The sequence below is a fragment of the Poecile atricapillus genome, chromosome 2 (genome assembly GCF_030490865.1).
Source record: "Poecile atricapillus isolate bPoeAtr1 chromosome 2, bPoeAtr1.hap1, whole genome shotgun sequence".
NCBI lineage: Eukaryota > Metazoa > Chordata > Aves > Passeriformes > Paridae > Poecile > Poecile atricapillus.
In genome coordinates, this window is record NC_081250.1 from 17,488,649 (window position 1) to 17,506,119 (window position 17,471).

The 17,471-nt window shown below is 36.3% G+C and overlaps 1 protein-coding gene across 4 annotated transcripts in view; it reads left to right on the plus strand.

Annotated features, from left to right (window-relative positions):
• Window positions 1–17,471, plus strand: part of ARHGAP21 (Rho GTPase activating protein 21) — a 112,901-nt gene that overhangs the window by 54,827 nt on the left and 40,603 nt on the right. For all 4 annotated transcript variants that reach the window (XM_058831432.1, XM_058831431.1, XM_058831434.1 and 1 more), the window contains 3 exons: window positions 8,830–8,922; window positions 11,950–12,028; window positions 17,330–17,384. In XM_058831432.1, coding sequence (XP_058687415.1) covers window positions 8,830–8,922; window positions 11,950–12,028; window positions 17,330–17,384 — 227 coding nt within the window. The remainder of the gene's footprint in view (window positions 1–8,829; window positions 8,923–11,949; window positions 12,029–17,329; window positions 17,385–17,471) is intronic.

Genomic DNA, 17,471 nt, shown 5'->3' on the forward strand with positions numbered 1-17,471 from the left:
ACCGGCCGCTGTGAAGCCGAGATGGAAACAGCCTATTGAGAAACGCTTTTCTTTTGACGTTTGCACATGATAATTCACTTAATTGGCTTGTTCTTTCCTCTCTGAAAGACAAAGCTAAGGGGATCCACGCGTTTTGTTTTTGTGAAGCAGTGTGTGACAGTGCAGAAGTCTTTTTTTTGTATCACTTTTCAGTGAAAATTTATAATTGCCTGCCCTTTATGTTTTGCCTTTGTCGTAGATTAAGCTTACCAGTTAAAAATTAGGGTTTCATATCAAATTCAGCATTTATATATTTGATTACGTGAGTGTAGATAAAAGCATCTCTATTGCTATTACACTTCATTGAGAGCACTTGAATATTTTTTCCAAAAGATCAGAGCACCTAATTAAGTCTAGAGGGCAGAAGATAAAAGCATGTACCCTGTTTGATGTATTCTAACAGTGAAAGAAATATTTTTATATATTTTAGGTTTTGGTATAGAATTTTAGTATATAATTAGATCAGGTTCCTCCTGGCTTGCATTAAGCTTCATTTTGATAAGCAGTAAAGTTTCAAAACTTTGATAATGGAAGGTGTAATACAAATTCATCCTCTTTAGACCTCTTACCTAGGAATGACACCAGAGGTAGATGATGGCCTAAAAGCAAGATTGGGTTGTCAGACAAAGGAGTTAAGATGCTGCGACCAGGAGACACCTCATGGTCAACACCAGGGACAGAAGGGGACCACCTCAGCTGTATGCCCGTGAACGAGAGTGAGCCTACAGGACAGTAGCACGGAGCTCTCACACGTTTTTCAGGAGCTCACTGAAGTCCCTGCACACTCACACAGAGGGGTGGCTGGGATATCTCACAGGAGGAGCCAGGGTGCCACAGTGGATGAGTAGAGGCACTTTGGGAAGAACAGACTGGGAGACCATGGGGGTCAAGTTTCTTTTGTGGTCCTGCTGTGAGAACAGTAGAGATGCATGGAGCTCTGGCTTGGGATGGATGGATGGGGATCTGGTTTAGAGCCTGTGGTCAGGATTTGTGGGCAGTGTTTTCGTGGGTGTCTGCTGCTGCTCTCTCATGGAAGATGTAGCCAAGCAGTGGAGGCTGGACATATGCACATGCTGCTTCTTGTGGGAGACTTTAGCACCCTGTTACCTGCTGGAAGGGCATCACAACAGATTTACCCTAAATATCTTGTAATTATTATTTTAAGTTTTTCAGTTCTTCTCCTACTTTTACTGCTGTAGATTGTTGATATTAAGCCAAGGTTTTGTACATATGAAGTTTCTTGTATATTGTCCTAAAACATGTTTTCCTTTAGAAAGGTTTGGCTTGGTGATTATGATTAAAGTGGACAGTGATAAGCATAAAGAAATAGACTGAAAGAAATTTCATCTTTCAGTAGAACTAAGCTGTTTTTTTTTTTTTTAACACAGTAGCTGGGAATCTAGTATCATTACAATCCAGGAAAATATTTGTGGGGTTTTTTTAGTATGTTATTCTTGCTTTTTGTACTTTTGTCTCTGTTTTTATGTAGAAGTACCTGTAGCAACTAGGAGCTGTTTTTCCCATAAAAATGAAAGTCAACATAGGTATATTATTTAGAGTATTTTTCTGTAGAGACCCAGTATGTGCTTATTAATTAGACTTTCGATATCTTTTCACTGGGAAGTCTAGAACATTAAACTTTATCACCAGGCTACTGTTCTTTTGTTGTTGTTGTTGTTTATTTTTTGGGGTTTGTTTTTTCCTTTCTTTAATGTGCCTAAGTATGTACAAAAGTTTCTACCCTTCAGTTGTCTAGGCTAAATAATTGCAATTTATTACCTGACTGCTTTCAGCTCTGCAAGTCTGCTTTGACAGGGTGTAGCCTTTGAGGGAAGGATGGAAAAAATGCAGGAAAAGCTTTTTTTCCTGCATTACTGCTGCTTACATAAGACCCAGGTTTTTAATATTTCATTTCTTTTAACAGGCTGTTGATTTCTGTAATGTAATTTGTGTTCTCCCGGGATTTAATTTAATCCCATGTTTTTTAACATCATTGTCTGTCGGCTTAGTCTGTTATGAAATAAACATATTGTGCCAGTGATGATGGAAGCAAGGTAGATAAGAATGAGAGGATGAATGTGAAAGCAAATATTTGGAAAGGTCATCGATGGCTGGGGTGATACAGTCCAAGGTATATGATAGTAGAATTAGGAGTAAAAGGCAAGGGGTGTGTAACAGTAATGGTTCAGGTTAGTGGGACAGTAAATTCTCCCTTTTTGTGGATTTTTTTGATTCAAGTTAATTTTTTAACACCTAAATATTGTGAATACTAAAGAGGACTCAGTTTTCCAGTGTGAACCGAGCCTGATGATTTCTTGTTCCCTTATAGTACATCTACAATGTCTAGTGGATTCATCTTCCAGCTTGTCACATGTATAATGTTTCTCTGTGGCTTCTGTTGAGTTCAAATCATCTTTGCCTTTGAATAAAAACATGAAGTGTAATTGCAATGATTTAAGGGAGAGTCCATAGATTCACTACTATAGAAAAAAATTGTGTTTCTCTATGCTTATCCAAGGACTACAGTAAATCCTGTAGACTAATCACAGATTAAATTTAAAACTTGAAAAGTTTTCATTTGAGATAATTGAATGAAGTCATAGTAATGGCAAATAATGCAATGAGAAAACAGTTTTGGAGAGTTTGTAACTAAGCTGAAACTTTGTTATATATTTTCCATAACATTGCCAAATTATTTTTTCATCATCTCCTTCTGCCTTGGTATGTGGATAGAGTTGAGACAGTATTAGTCAAATGGTTTAACAGAAAAGTAAGCAAAAGCAGAAATACCATTTTGGAGTTGCCTAATCAAAATGCCAGAGGTGCTTTGAGAAATAAGAATGTATTTTTTCTGTTAGCAGCACCTGGCATTCAACTCTAAGTGACTCAATAGTACTGATTTACTTATCATGTTCTTTTAGAGGCTCATCCCTGGCATTGTTTTTCAGTTGAGTTGCTTTGAGCTTGAGAGTGGGTGAAATAAGCTCTGTTGGGACTGGGATGGGATCTTTGGGCTCCTTTTCCAAAGTGGATTGCTAGTGGAGAAGTGCTTACTATATATGAAGTTCAGTTTGCAGATTATAATATGCAGAATGATGTGTAGTTGGACTCTCAGTTACACGTAATCCTGACAGGCTTGTGATTTATATTTAATTAAATGGAATCTCAGTTAATAAATGTAAGTTCTGCTGTACTTCCAGCAACCATTTTTGAGTAGTTTGGAAATGATTAACAGGTTTTTGACTGAGTAATCCATTTGAAGGATTTGGCCTGCTCTATCTGTTCCCCTCCCTTTGCCTGAAAGGCATCCCAAGAATCATTGCCACTCAGCATTGTTGAACCAGTGGAGCTCAAATGCCTTGGATACCCAAAAGCATACTTGTAGATCTTCATGCTCAAGAGGAATGTTCCTCCTCCTTGAGTCAGAGAGATGTGCATAAGAGCCTGTCTGTCTTAATTAATTAATCTGAGGTGTTCCATGAGGCTGGTTTCTTAAATGTAAAAGTTAAAGTCATCCTATTGCTGTCTGCTGAGCATAGGGCTGGGAGTAAAAATGTTCTACAAAAAGTTATTTTACAAACCTCTGTAGACTTTATTGAAGTCCCTGTGTTATGAGGATTTCTGAATACAGTTCAGCTGTCCTGAGCAGATTTTTTTTTTCTTCTCTTGAGGAAGAGGAGAAGTGGCATGTTTTTAAGCAGTGGCTAGTTGGAGAGACTTTGTAAGAAAGTATGTACTATACTGTGTCCCAACATCTGCTGGTTTGTGCTCTGCAGGTCAAAAGAAAGGAAGAGCTCTGTCAGCAATAGCACTTTGGCATGAGATTTTTATTTTTTTTTCTTTTTTCCTTCCCTATTCAGAATGTAAAGGTTGTCCTTTTCATAGTCTTTATGACTCAGATGTTTTAATCTGTGTTTAAAATCAAAAGGTTAATGACTTCAGAGAAATGAAGTACTTGTTGCTATGTTATAGTTTGTTGGTAGATTTGATAGCATAACTCCTGCCATATCATTTTGTTTTCCAGGTGAATCATAGAGCAGTACAGTAATACTGCCTGGTCTGCAGAGAGTAGTTTAAAGATTAAGTCATGGTTACTGCATTTGATACAATACTAGTTGTGTTCCTTGTAGCAGCTGTATTTTAAACTAGATTTTTAGGGGATTAAGCTAGAATTGGCACCTAGATAAAATTAATTTCTATGTCAAATTTGGGGATTAGGGGAAGCTTTATCACCCCCAGAAGAAAGTTAGTTTTAAATGTTACCTAGTCTTAATTCTGCTGTTCTAAGTAGTAGTATTTTTTTTCATATTTCCTTTTATGAGGGAGAGCACATTTGAATTCTGTTATCTTGTAAATGTGATGGTTGCTAGTGCAATATATTCCCCTCTGCCACTTGTGGCCTCTTAAACATTTGTTAGGAAAGCTTCCTTGTAACTTTGCAATGGGAGACTTGCTTTCTCCTGTCAGACTGTGAAGGCATTATTCACTTGAAGTCTCGGTTCATAGATTCAGATAGTATAAAGGTTAGATCGTAAATGATTCCATGGTATGTGTTATGAATAAAGTCTTTATTTTGCAGTCTTTTGAACAAAAGTTAAAACAAGACGTTAATTTTAGTTTCTAGATTTTACTGTGATCTCTGTGGTTATTGCAGGTGGCATGTAGTCTCTGATTAATTAGAAAATTTGCATAGAATTATGGAAAACATTGGCTTGGAAAAATCCTGTTGCAGTAAACTGCTTTTCTACATTTGTCTTGCATTTGATTTACAGGTGTTTGTTCTTCAGGCTACTTTTTCGTAACTTCAGTTTTCCAGACTAAGGACCTTATTATTAAGATTCTCCTGATTCCTTACTATCCTTGTTTAAGCTATTGAATTTTTGTCTTGAGCCTCCAATGTACTTGGGGATTTATTTTAATTTCCTTATTTTTGATGGTACTGAATCTCTGAATTAAAAGTTCAGACACCAGTTTGCTTACTCCAAAGTTATATTTTCATTTGGGTACCATCACTGAAGGGAGTCACTGCACTGCAAGGAGTATAGTTGTTCTGTTAGCAAAACTGCACTTCTGCCTGGACAAAAATTTACCTTTGAATTTATACTGACTGATGACCATTTTATTCATGCTAGAAATTTCCATGTGCTTACAAAACTGATACAGGAAAGGACAGCTTGATGGGCTTTTCATTTTCTGATCAGCTGAGTTCTGTACTTAGCAACTTTATTTGCTTTTTTCTTTTTATTGACCTAATACAGGACTACATATCTTTTTATAGCTAAATTTAAGGGGGAATGAAGTACAGATGAAGTTCTTTTCACAGAAATTGTGCTTTTCATCTGTGCTGTTTCCTTGCATATGTGAATGTGTTACTGGCAGCTCACACTTTGTGAGTGCATGATGTCTTATTTTTCATTTGCAATTGAAGATTTGGGAGAAATTTTTGTATTTCCTGGTAGCCTGCAATGTATTGCTCAATTACAAATTATGTTGTTTTGTTTACAAAAGTATGGAGAACAAGGAAGGAAGCAAAATCATATGCAGTAATGAGCACTAGAAAAGCACAAATAAGGCTTATATGTCTTACAAACTAGAGGTCTGAGGTGCTTTTACTGTTCTTTGTTGTATCACCTTGTCAGGAATTGCTGGCATGCTCCAAAAAATTGGTCTTTTCAATAATAGAAACAAAAGTCATGAATTGTGATGGTCCATAGTGCAGAGCTGGAGAACTTAGTGTGAAATGCTTGGCTGAGATTCTTCTTCTAGAGTGTGTTGTTTAGGGGAAGTTTAAGCTCGTTTCTAGACAGCATCTTGCTTTTGCCTGATAATTGGGTGCAGACAGGACCACATGGAGATTTAGGCATAATCAAATCAGAGTGTAGTGAATGTTAAATTTTGAGACATGAGGTGAGTTATTAGATAATCCATTTTACTTGAGGTTTATTTCTGTGACAATTGAGTGTACGTCTTCAAGATTTATTCCCCTCAGATGGTCTGAAGAAAGTCCTGTTATCTTCTACTGTCAAAAAATACTTACTTTTGCTTGAGTTTCAAATGCAAAGTATAAATGTATATTTTGAGGTCATGTATTCAATGAGGTTCATTTATATGTTAATGATTAGAAAAGATTTGGTTTCTATCCAAGTATGTAGAAGATCAAGGAGAAATGAAGAGCATGTATTTATCTACCAGCGCTTGAGAGTTCCAAGATTTTTTCTTGTTTCTACTTGTGTTTGGATAGTGCTGAACTGTAAAATGAACATCCAAATGTAATCAACCTTTTGAACCTTTTATCCTGATTTTTCCCCCTAAATCAGTTTTTAGTGTGGTGGTTGACCTTTTTTAGGAAGTAAGTATATGTTTCATATAGCCTCCTTCTGCAAGGACAGGGAACCAAGTGTAATGTGCAATTAGCTTTCTGAATTGATTGATACAATATCTGCAGAAATGTGAAGCGAGTGCCCATAATGTCTCGGTGTAGCTGACAGGCAGGTCAGAAGTCAGGGAAGCCTGCAGTCTCTGGTCTCCATAAATAGTGGCAAGTGTCCCCTCTTACTCAGAAGTGGGAAGTGTGTTAAAGGAATTCTGTGTTGCATACTGAATGGGAGTACCTTTATCTGCCAGGCCTCTTGATTTGCATGTTTAGGTATGGACAAGGCATAAAGCAGCACTTGAGCATTAAGCAAACTAGCAGTAGACCACTAACAGTTTTTTGAACAGCATCTTATAAAGGAAGCTGAAGTGTGATAAATTAAATGTGCCATGGGAGCTGTATTATTTTTATTTTTCTTGCCACTTTTGGAAAAGTATGCGTCTTCAGTAAAAGATAAGTGGCAGCACTGGGAAGGATATTTGGTGGTCCTATAAAAGGTCATATTTTAACTTCATTCTTGTAAGCAGTTGAAGCAACCTTTTGTTCGTGGCATCTGGGTAGATTAATCCTGGAGCTTCTCTAAACTTGCTGAAATGTTACTGGCTTTTTAAAGGCCAAGACCCATCATATGTTCAGTGTCTATTTAAATCTGCAGATTAAGAATGACAGATATTAACTTTGGCTCACAAAGAGCATTTTGTATGTCTTGTAGCTATATCCCGCTAATCAAATTTTAAGTATTTGGGGACTGAGCTGCCAGCTGGAGCTTCTTGATTTGTAATTCAGTTGCTTTATATATAGTATTTATCTGATTCTATCAAATAAACTTTTTTAATATTTGCTCCCAATCTGGAGCTATTTTGAGAAGGCCATTTAGAGCCATATGAGTGAGCCATTTTGTTGAACTGTTTTAGGGTAAAATGGCAGGGCACTGAGGATCTGCACAATAAAGGCATTAGGCTAAAACTAGGATCTGACAAATGTGAATCAGAGTCAGGGGGTGATCTGGTTTTTTGCAGTTTATTAAAGTTTTTCAGTTGAACTTTGCCTACATGAAAGCTGAACTAAAAAAAGAGGTTAAGGAGGCACCTTTTTTATATTGAAATAAATATAATCCCTACTGTGATTTATTAAACATTTTAAGTAGGACATTTAAAGCTGTGGGGAAAGTGTTTTCAAAAGGAGGGCCATTCGTGCCTAAGTCCAAGGTCGGCCATTTCAAAAATGGTGAGAACCTAATAACTCCAGTTTTAAGGAGTTTCTTTTATCAGTAATGCCAGTTTTAAGCAATTCCTGTACTCTCTTGGGCTGTTCCTTCTTTTCCTGCAGTTTAACCCTCTCTTTCTCCACTATGCTGGGGTTTCCTGCTAAACTGGGACACAAACCCAGCTTAGTTTTGTGCCCTGTCAGTTCCCCAGGCTGGCTCATCACGTAGCCTCCAAAGGGGGCACTTCCTTAGCTGAGTGTGCAGCAGGGAAAGTAACTGGAGCCAGGAGCTGGGAGTGACCAAGGCTATCAAAACCAGTCCTGGCACTGTTAGACTGGGTGTATCTGGCTGTAGCATTTCAGGTTCTGACACTGATTCTGTGAGAACTGGACCATGGAGGGCCATTATGGATGTATTTATTTATTTATTTTTCATTATTTCTGGGTGGTTTTCTTTGTGGGGGTGTTGAATATTTGGGTTTTGGGGGTGAGATTGGGTTTTGGTTTTTTAAGTTCACTGGCATAATAATTCCATGGGTGAAGCTGTGTAGATGCTGTAAAATGGCTTACTCCAGCTGTGTGCTATTGTAGGACAGTAGCACTGTATTTTAGCCTGCTCTATAACCGTGGCGTTTTTTGTGGGTTTTTTTGTTTTACTACACACACCCATCCTCCTAGCTCGATTTTCAGAAGCTGTGGCTACTTAACAAAGAATTGCTTAGCTTTTACATGCCTGGTGGCAGGCATGTAAAACCAAAAGGTACCTGTGTTTCTGGAGTATAGAAATTGCGTGTATCGAGAAAGCAACAAAATACAGCTGTACATGGTTTCTAACTACTGTAGCTTAACTTGAAGTTGTGTATATACAGATGTGCAGCATGTGCAGATAAACGCTGTGCATATAATTTGAATTATAAATTTCTTCTTGAACCTTGGTAAATCTTCGAGGAAACCTTAGACTTCGTCTTGGCGTTTCTGAAAAACAGTGTTGGAAAATCACTGTTCTGGTCCATGAGAACTGTAAATCAGTGTTACATTTTTTTTCTTCTAAGGGAAGATTTTAAAATTTTATTTTTCCGTTTCCATTACATTGCTATTTCTTTGTATCTGTCTGTGAATCCAGTAGGATTGCATCCCAAAATATTTTGGAAGTACAAACATTGTAATGCAGTGTAATGAAATGCTATTAAGAGATATTCTTTCTTTCTTAGGAAAACAAAGAAATAGACTGGAGCCAATGGATACAATATTCGTTAAACAAGTTAAAGAGGGTGGACCTGCTTTTGAAGCTGGGCTGTGCACAGGTACTGTTCCATAGCATGGTTTTGCACATGATGTAAAGTACATGTGATGTAAGTTGCTACTACATAGTTCTATCTTCCATTTAAACCTTGTTCTTTCCTTTAGAAGCTTTTAAGTAGTCCTCCAGTGCTTTTCACCTTGGAAGCACTGTTTTGGTTATTAAGGCATCAAAATCTTAGTCTTTTTGATTTGCTGTCTTAAAGAAGGAGAGGCAGAAAAGGAAAATAATACCTGTATTTCTTTGGTTTGGGACAAACTGATAACCTGAAAACATTCAGGTCTTCATACATGAAAGAAAATTTTTCTACTCTGCCTACTTTAAATCAAATAGGAACAGTCCACTCTCTCTATTCTTACAAAATTCTGTGCCATTGTTCATTTAATCAAACTGGAGAGAAGAAAAAAAGATTTTTTGTGAGCTGTGTCATACTTTTACTTAAGTGCTGAAAGAAGAAAAATGTTGTATTAGAATAGAAAATCTTACATGTGATAAAGTTACGTACATAGCTGGATGCCACTATGAACACAGGTTTCTTAAAAATATGGCATAACTTCTGTGAAAGGCTTGTGTTTGTGTCAATAATGGAATGTTGATATATTTTTAAAAGAATTATGTACTTCAATTTGACTAGAATAAGTTTTGTGTGTTCTTCTTAAGAAATAAGAAGTTTCTAGGCTGATCAGTTTAAAAACAGTTCTGGATGCTACTTGTACACCATAAGGGTTTTGGTTGTTTTTTTTTTTAACTCCTCCTTAGATAGTTATTTAGAGAAGGGCTACTTTGGCAAAATTCGATTGCTATTATATAAAGATGTTTTGGCTTGATAAAACGCAGCATATGTTGAATTTGTACAGAGGAACCATGTTAATTTCTACTCTGTTCAGTGTCTGCCAAGTTGAGAGACGTGAAATCTGTGGAGAATATTTTATTTTTGGTTATAGAAGAGATTTTTAGGAGCCCAGAATTAAGAGCAGAAAATAAATGAGAGAAGACATTTTTAATGACTAGAATATTCTTCTTAAACACGTTGCTTATAGCAATTACATCTAATTAGGTCATGCCAGTATTTCTTGTTTATGAATTTTAGGTTGAAATATATTATTACAACTCTGTCTTGGTACTGTAAAGCACTCAGGGAATAATCAGATTGCTTAACCTCTCATGCAGACAGATTTCTTATTTTGTAGAATCAACTGTAATTTTTTTTTTCTAATGTAACTTTGCTGTGTTTCATGGTCACACAAATGAAAACACCTGAATATTCAATGTGAGTTTAGGAAGTTATGTTTGTTAATTCTTATTTCACTGCTGCAGGGTCCTTTGTAATACTGAAAGTTTCAACATAAGTTTCATCACCCATGATAAATGAGCTCCATTTCAAGAGCTTACTTGGCTCCTCACTAGAAGACTTGAAATAAGTTTGCAACTTTGAGCAATAGAGAAGTGTATCTTAAATATAAGAGTCCATTCTGAAATATTTTTGAACACTCCTGTAAAGTCATCTTTGTTAGAGTTAGAAAGGTAATACTTCTCCCATATTTAACCTCTATGGAATTTCATTAAAAAAATAACGTATCAGGGAGCTCATAAATATTAGAAATATTGAAATACAAATGGCCAAAACAGATCTATATTTCCCATGTCTTGATCTTCATGCTGTCATTTATCTATATGGAGGAATATAAAGAACTAAAATGTATGTGAAAAGGGCATTCCAATTAATTTCTACTTTGATCAAAATATGTAGCACGCCACCAGACTGATGGAGAGCTATTAGAAAAAGCCTTCATGTTTCTGTATCCTTTTTTGCATGGCAGGCACTGACTTTCCCTTCCTAGGTATCTGAAACAGAACAAAGTTGTCCTTGCAGAGTTGTCTGTGCTCGTGTCATTTATGTAACCAGTTCTGCAGTGTGTCCCCATCAGATCTTTCGACAGATCCATCGGTTGCATATTTCAAGTAGGCTCTTGTCACTGCTGGGTGTAATCTAGTCTGCTTCTGTGAAAAATATAAGCTGCACAAGTATAGATAAAATTATACGATCTAGTCTAATGATACTCCTAATTATAGTTTTTAGTGGGAATACTGAGTAAAGATGTGTGGCAGTGTAGCCCACGTTACAGGCTGTTTGTTCTTAAACAACCTGGAAAAGAGCCAGTTGAAGTCCCAGAGAAGGATCTGGTGTGTTCTGGGGAAGTTTGGCAGTACAGCCTAGCCAGGACAGGGTTCAGAGCTTGTTGCCACCAAGCTTGCTTTCATTGCTTAGGAAGCGAGAGACAAAACTCCGAGGTCTTTCAGGCAGGGAGAAAGGTGGTAACCAGTGGGATGAAGGGGAAATAGGTTAACTTTATAAAGTTGAAAATATCACACAAATTTATTGGCATTATGTTTACTTCATGTGTGCAGACAAAATTAAAAAGTCAGATCTGTGTACTTTGTTAATCCATGGGGTCTGTATGGGGACCCTCCACAGAGCACAAGCATTTAAGGCATTATTGTCCCCAATACAGGCTGAGTAGTCAGAGTGAACAGCTTTTTCCTTGCTTTGATTTGATCATGCCAGAAACACAAAAAGGGCTTTCAGTTTCTAAAGCAGTGATGAAAAAGCCATTTCTTTTGCCTCACTTTGCGCAGGTTGTTTATTTCCGCTCTTCTTTCTCTAGTAGCTTTTTGAAGCTCCCTACCTGTAATCCCTCAGACTGTTTTTTCCTCATTAGGAAATTCAAGATAGCTTTCTGCTTTGCTGTCTTAAATACCATTTGGTCAAAAGAACAGGGTAGGTTTTTCATCACAGGCTAAAAATAGCACTACACAATATACTTGACAATTAGTTTATGAGAGTATATGAAACTCTTAATGAGGAAGGAGTAACAAAATATTTGGAGAAACCTTTTTTTTATTTTTGCGGAAGACTAACTTTGCATTTAACCTGTGGGTATTCTTGATTATTGTGAGATACAGAAATACAAAATAAAAACTGTTTAAAAACCATCTAGACTAATTTCAGTTAAAACTTTTCCCTCTACAGGTGACAGAATTATAAAAGTCAATGGAGAAAGTGTTATTGGGAAGACATATTCTCAAGTCATTGCTTTAATACAGAACAGGTAAGATAATAGTGTTATCATTATGTGCCACACTTCTTGTATACTGAGCATGAAATGACCACTTATGGGAGTTTTGAAAAATCATCATATTATTAAGTTTTCATTAATACACACTCAGTTTCATTGTTTTTTCATATATTTGCTGATTGCTGACTGAAAGTTTGAGAATAGGTGTGCTGAATTGTACCATAGTCCTTTTATTTTCAATACTTGTCCCTATAACACACCAAATGTTATAGAGGAAGTTTGAACTGAAAATAGACAGATTAGGTATACATACATATGTCAATTGGAAGAGAGGATTATAAAATCCACCTTGCTTATGAGATCTAAGAACTAGAAATCAGCATATCTGGTGAAGGAAAAAAATTATGCTAGTGCACACCTGCAGAGTATCTGCAGTAAGTAAGTATTTAATTTCCTCTATTTTGTAGCAAATTATGAACCTTGCTTAGAGTTGAGAAAATACCAATATTTACTTCCACTCACAAGCACTTGTGAAATCATGTCTATGCATGAGTCTAGATACTCTTTCATGTCTCATGTCTGGCTCCATTTTTACAGTTTTCTTGGTGTCAACTTCTGTTCTATAGCAACAAATTTCCAATATAATACTAAGTTGTGTGGCAAAAAGATTTATTATGATCAGCATGAAAGAATGTTTTCTAAGTACATCTTGCATGTCATATTTTTAGTGGCTTGTCACGTGTTAAAATTTAGATATGCTTACTGTTCAAGGAAGGAAAAATCAGATTCTGATCTTCCTATTTCAGTGATGTCTTTATTCAAGATTTTGTTCAAAAAGTGTACATCTTGGATAGTTTGTGTCTCTGTGATTTTGTTTTGGGTGATAGTTGTTATTTTGATTTTTTTAATAAACAACAAAACTGTATTTAGCGATGTGATGGATAAGGTAGACTGAAACACGTTTTGTGTCGTTAATGCTGTCTGTACAAGGGCTGGACAGATGGGCTTTTTTATTTCCTTCACTGGACATAACACTAGCCATGTATTGTTTCTTCATTTTGTATTTTTACAAGCAGCACTATTGTGCAATGATATATACTCAAGGTATAGTGTATGCTCGGCTATGTAGATCAGTCAACTAACTCTCTTAATCCAGGAAAAGAGACCAGTCACATCTTTGAGTGGTCTGTGTGGTCAGTGGTTCTTAACTCTAGGTGTGCCTGTGAGTTGCCTTTATTTTCAATGAGTGTAGGTAGTGAGCTGTTCAGTAGAACTGAGCCCCTGTCTGCTGTGGATAAACTGGGGACACCTGAACAAGGCCTTGTCAGTGATTATCTAGTGCAGGAAGGGTGTAGCACGCTGCTGCATCTGTCCCCCTGATTTCCATGAGAGCAGGGAGGATGAAGGGATGCTATTGTTTGTTAGGAGAAAACAGTTTGTTTTCTCGAGCCAGATGTGTACATCACAGAAGATTGTAACAAAAGGTCATGTGTATCACTGAGAATTTTATACAGCATATACAACCATCAGGAAGTCTACAGCTGAACCTCCTAGGATAAACAGATAAATATTAATTCTGATCCATAAAGAGCGTTCAGACTCCACATCAGGTGTATCTTGCAGCTTACAGGCAGTACTTCTTCTGTGACTGAAGAATCAGCTGTCTTTCATTCTTTGCTTGGAAACAGTATTTCTGAGCTCAGAGCAGTTTGGTCTAAACATAAATTTTTTACTCTTTATGCTGCCATTTCATGGCAAATAAAATTGCATTATGGTGCATGCTGCTCTTGCATTAGCCTTGCCTGACTGGGCCAGACTGATGGTCTGTAATGCCATTATCGTCTATGATAATACTCAGTAAAGATTTCTTTGAAGTGCGTGAAAACACTGGAACTACAGAGTGATTGAGTGGTCAGATAATACCAGCCCACTTCCTATAAATCCTTAGTTCAGGAAGTTGCTAAACCACAGGTTTTATCTTCATTGTTTAATTAAATAATTCTTGATAGGTTGGCCTTACGCAAATTCACTCTTGAATGTACTTTCAGTCTCTACATTAAAAACACCCAGTGAAACAGTTTTTGCTGTGTTTTTTGTCTTAGCTGATCTTTCATCCAACACACCTTGGCTTCTTTAGTTGGCCCTGTGAGAGCAGCTTGCTGAAAGGCCCTTTGAAGGGCTGGGTTGTCAGCTGAAACACTTTTGACTAAAGACAGTCTCCTTTATAGTTTTAATATGTTGTATGTTGGTTTTCTAGATATTTTAATTGCTGTACTTTTACTGTTTTTAGTTACTCATTCAAACATATTGATGAGCGTAAATGCTTGTTCTTTTGTCATTTTACTCATCTTCATAGCAGTTTTTAAGGTTACAACACATTTCACCCTCTCTTCTCTAAAGGAAGGGCTTCTCTATTGCTCACTCTTCAGCTGTTTGCAATAAAACTTAGTGCAGGCTGGCAGATTTTTTTTAGATTGCTTTTGTGGCTAAATTTTTATAGCTGCTTGTTATTTTTCTAAAAAGTTCTTCAATTTTAGCTGCTTGTCTTCATTATATAATGCTGCAGACATCAGAACTTAGCTGCTTTAGATGAAATGATACCTGTATCTTCCAGTGGGATTTAAGGATGGGATACAATTCAGCCGTGCTCTGTACTGTTCCTGGAAAAGTTTCAAGCTGGGTCTAGAATGTTTCTATTTTCCTCTGCTTGGAGATAGCAAAACTAAAGTTACACTGATTATTTCCTCTGGGAGATGTAAGGCACACCTCAGAAGAGTTGCCAGAATTTAGTTAAACTACAGTCCTGTAAGATTAATCATGACTACACTTATAACTCTACATTTCCTACTCTTTGCCAACAGTTGCTGGTTTGGTCCATTAAGAATTTATTCTTATCTGTTTACATATGTAATCAACTTGGAGATACGTTGATTGCTAACATAAACTCTGTAAATTACTTATAATTCCAAATAAAAGAGGAAACAGATTCTGATTTGTGACTTCTCTTTTTCCCCACTTTTTTCCTTAAACTGGGGAATTTGAATGATTGTCTATTATGCTTGTTTTGCTTTTCAAACTGTTCTTAAAAGTGTTTGGATTACTCAGAAATGTACAGAATTCAGCTACCGAATCTGTTTCATTAATACAAAATAATGCAGCTAGACTTTATGATTAGTGATTTAATTTGATGACTTGGAATCAAGACATTTGAATTTAACTCTCAGAATGTGTAATGAAAGTAATTGGCATGATAAATATCTCTGAGAGTTCTGAATACTGTGTCTGGAGCTCCAGTGTAGACTCACTTTCTCTGTGGTGGTTCTTATTAACACTTTCTAGTTAATAGTTTGCATTTACATTATATTATACAATAACCCAGAAGTCTTCCTTGAGACTTTCTGTTTCTGATATGAGAATTAAAAAACATCCTGAAAGCATGTCACAAAATAAAAAGTTAAGAAGTATGCAAATAATCTCCAAAAGGTTCTTCAGGCAAAAAGGAATAGAATAGTTAAGTAGTTATTTGAATTATATGTAAAACATTGTTTCTGAATGGAACCCCTTAGTCTTCTGAATGTCTTCTAAAAATATGTTAGTTGTGTAAATAGATTTAATCACTTTCTTAAAAAGGGGGAGGAGGGGAAACATGAAAAATGCTTAAATGAGTATGGTTTGTAATGCAACTGCAAGTAAGCAGTTGCCTGGTATGATTTATACATACATGCTAGCCATGTGTAGTACTGAAATCTGAACACTTGCTTAAAAATGCCTCAAGCTGTTTATGCATTCAGTCAATATAGGAAATGCTATTTTGAGTGCACATAAAGTCAATACTCCATTGTTTCTTAAAATTCAGTATTTTAAAATAATCTTCACAAGGTTTTTGAAGACTTATTTTTACCTAGATATGTGTGGACTTAAAATCAAAAATTTGAATCACTGCTGATCTTCAGTTTTAAGACTAGAGTACGTTCTATGCTGCCTGGAGAACACTCTTTTCCAAAATGAATAATGGTTTTAAAAGATTGTGAAACCAAATACCCTTACTCTGCTATTTTGGAATTCAGCCTTATGTCTGTGGTTGCTAGAAAGTGGAAAAGGAACCACAAAATAGAAACATTTTTCATATAAGGAAGCATAATAAATCACACATTACATTTTGAGGTGATGGCTTTCTTTTCTGCAGAAATAAACTGAGGTCCTTCTCAGTGACTGATTGGTGTGCCCTGTAGTTGGGCCAGTGTTTGTGCAGGTTTTGTCTTTCCTCACCTAATGCATTGTACTGTTCAGTACAGATGAGCTGATTTCTGAGATACCCAGTTAGGTTGGATGCCTTTTTTTCTTATGCTGATACTGGTTAGGTTTTTCTAAATTTTTTTTTTTTTTTAATTCTGACATGTATTTAGAAATAACGGTCACAGTAATTTGATTTTGGTTTTTTGGCCTTGTTATAATAGACTGTACATTAGTCTACTATAGCCCTTCTCTGTACCTGTTCCACTTCACATTTAATGAATGTGAACAGATTATTCCATTATCTCCGACGAGATAATAAATTCATCTATTCTGTATCCAATGTTATAGGCATATGCTTCTCTCTTGCTTGTGAAAATACCTTATTTCTGGTAGATGTCAACTGTGGATTTAATTGTTTCTAAAATATTCAACTGGGTAGCTGGTACACTGTAAGTTTAGTGTCCTGATTTTGCTTGTGTTTGAGTCACACTGATTGAACGGCTCAGACTCCTGGATCTTTATGCTGCTGCTGCTTTTGGTTTCAGCAGCTCAGACTGATGAATGCAGCACTTACAAATAGCACTTTTCATACATATTTCAGATGTCATCTGAATGACTGTTTAAGGTGATTCTGCTAGGAGGTGATTGGAGTGAAAAGGTGTAGGTCAGTACTTGCCTTGGTATTGCTCCTCTTTTCACATGACGTAGTGATTATGGTGTCGCCACAGCAGTTTTAAAGAGTGCTAAGATAATTTAAATTTAAATTGAAGAAAGAGGAAAGTTTTAGCTTTCATTCAAAGATGGATCACATTGTTTTGTCCAAGAAGCTCCAAATAAGTAGTGTAACTTAGGAGTTGAGAGGAAATAGAACTGCCCAAACCAGTGTCTTGGCTCAGTAAACTGGCTCAGATTTCTCTTCTACTCTTGCTTCCGAAGATTGTAGTGTTTACTTATGTTGTGTCACCTATTTGTCATAATAGCTGGGTGTTGGAGTTTTTGAACAGTTTTCATCTATAGAAGTAAATGGTTTATCTTTGTAATAAGAATTGAAAATCTCCAAAAGTTCCTCTGTGATATTTTTTCTTCTCTTTCTTTCAGTGACAGCGTATTGGAACTTAGTGTTATGCCAAAAGATGAGGACATCCTTCAATTGGTATGTTTATGAAGTTTCTATTCAGAGAGTATATTGCCTAAACAAAAATGTTCTGTTACTGGTTACAAAGGCTTTGAAGTGTGCTAT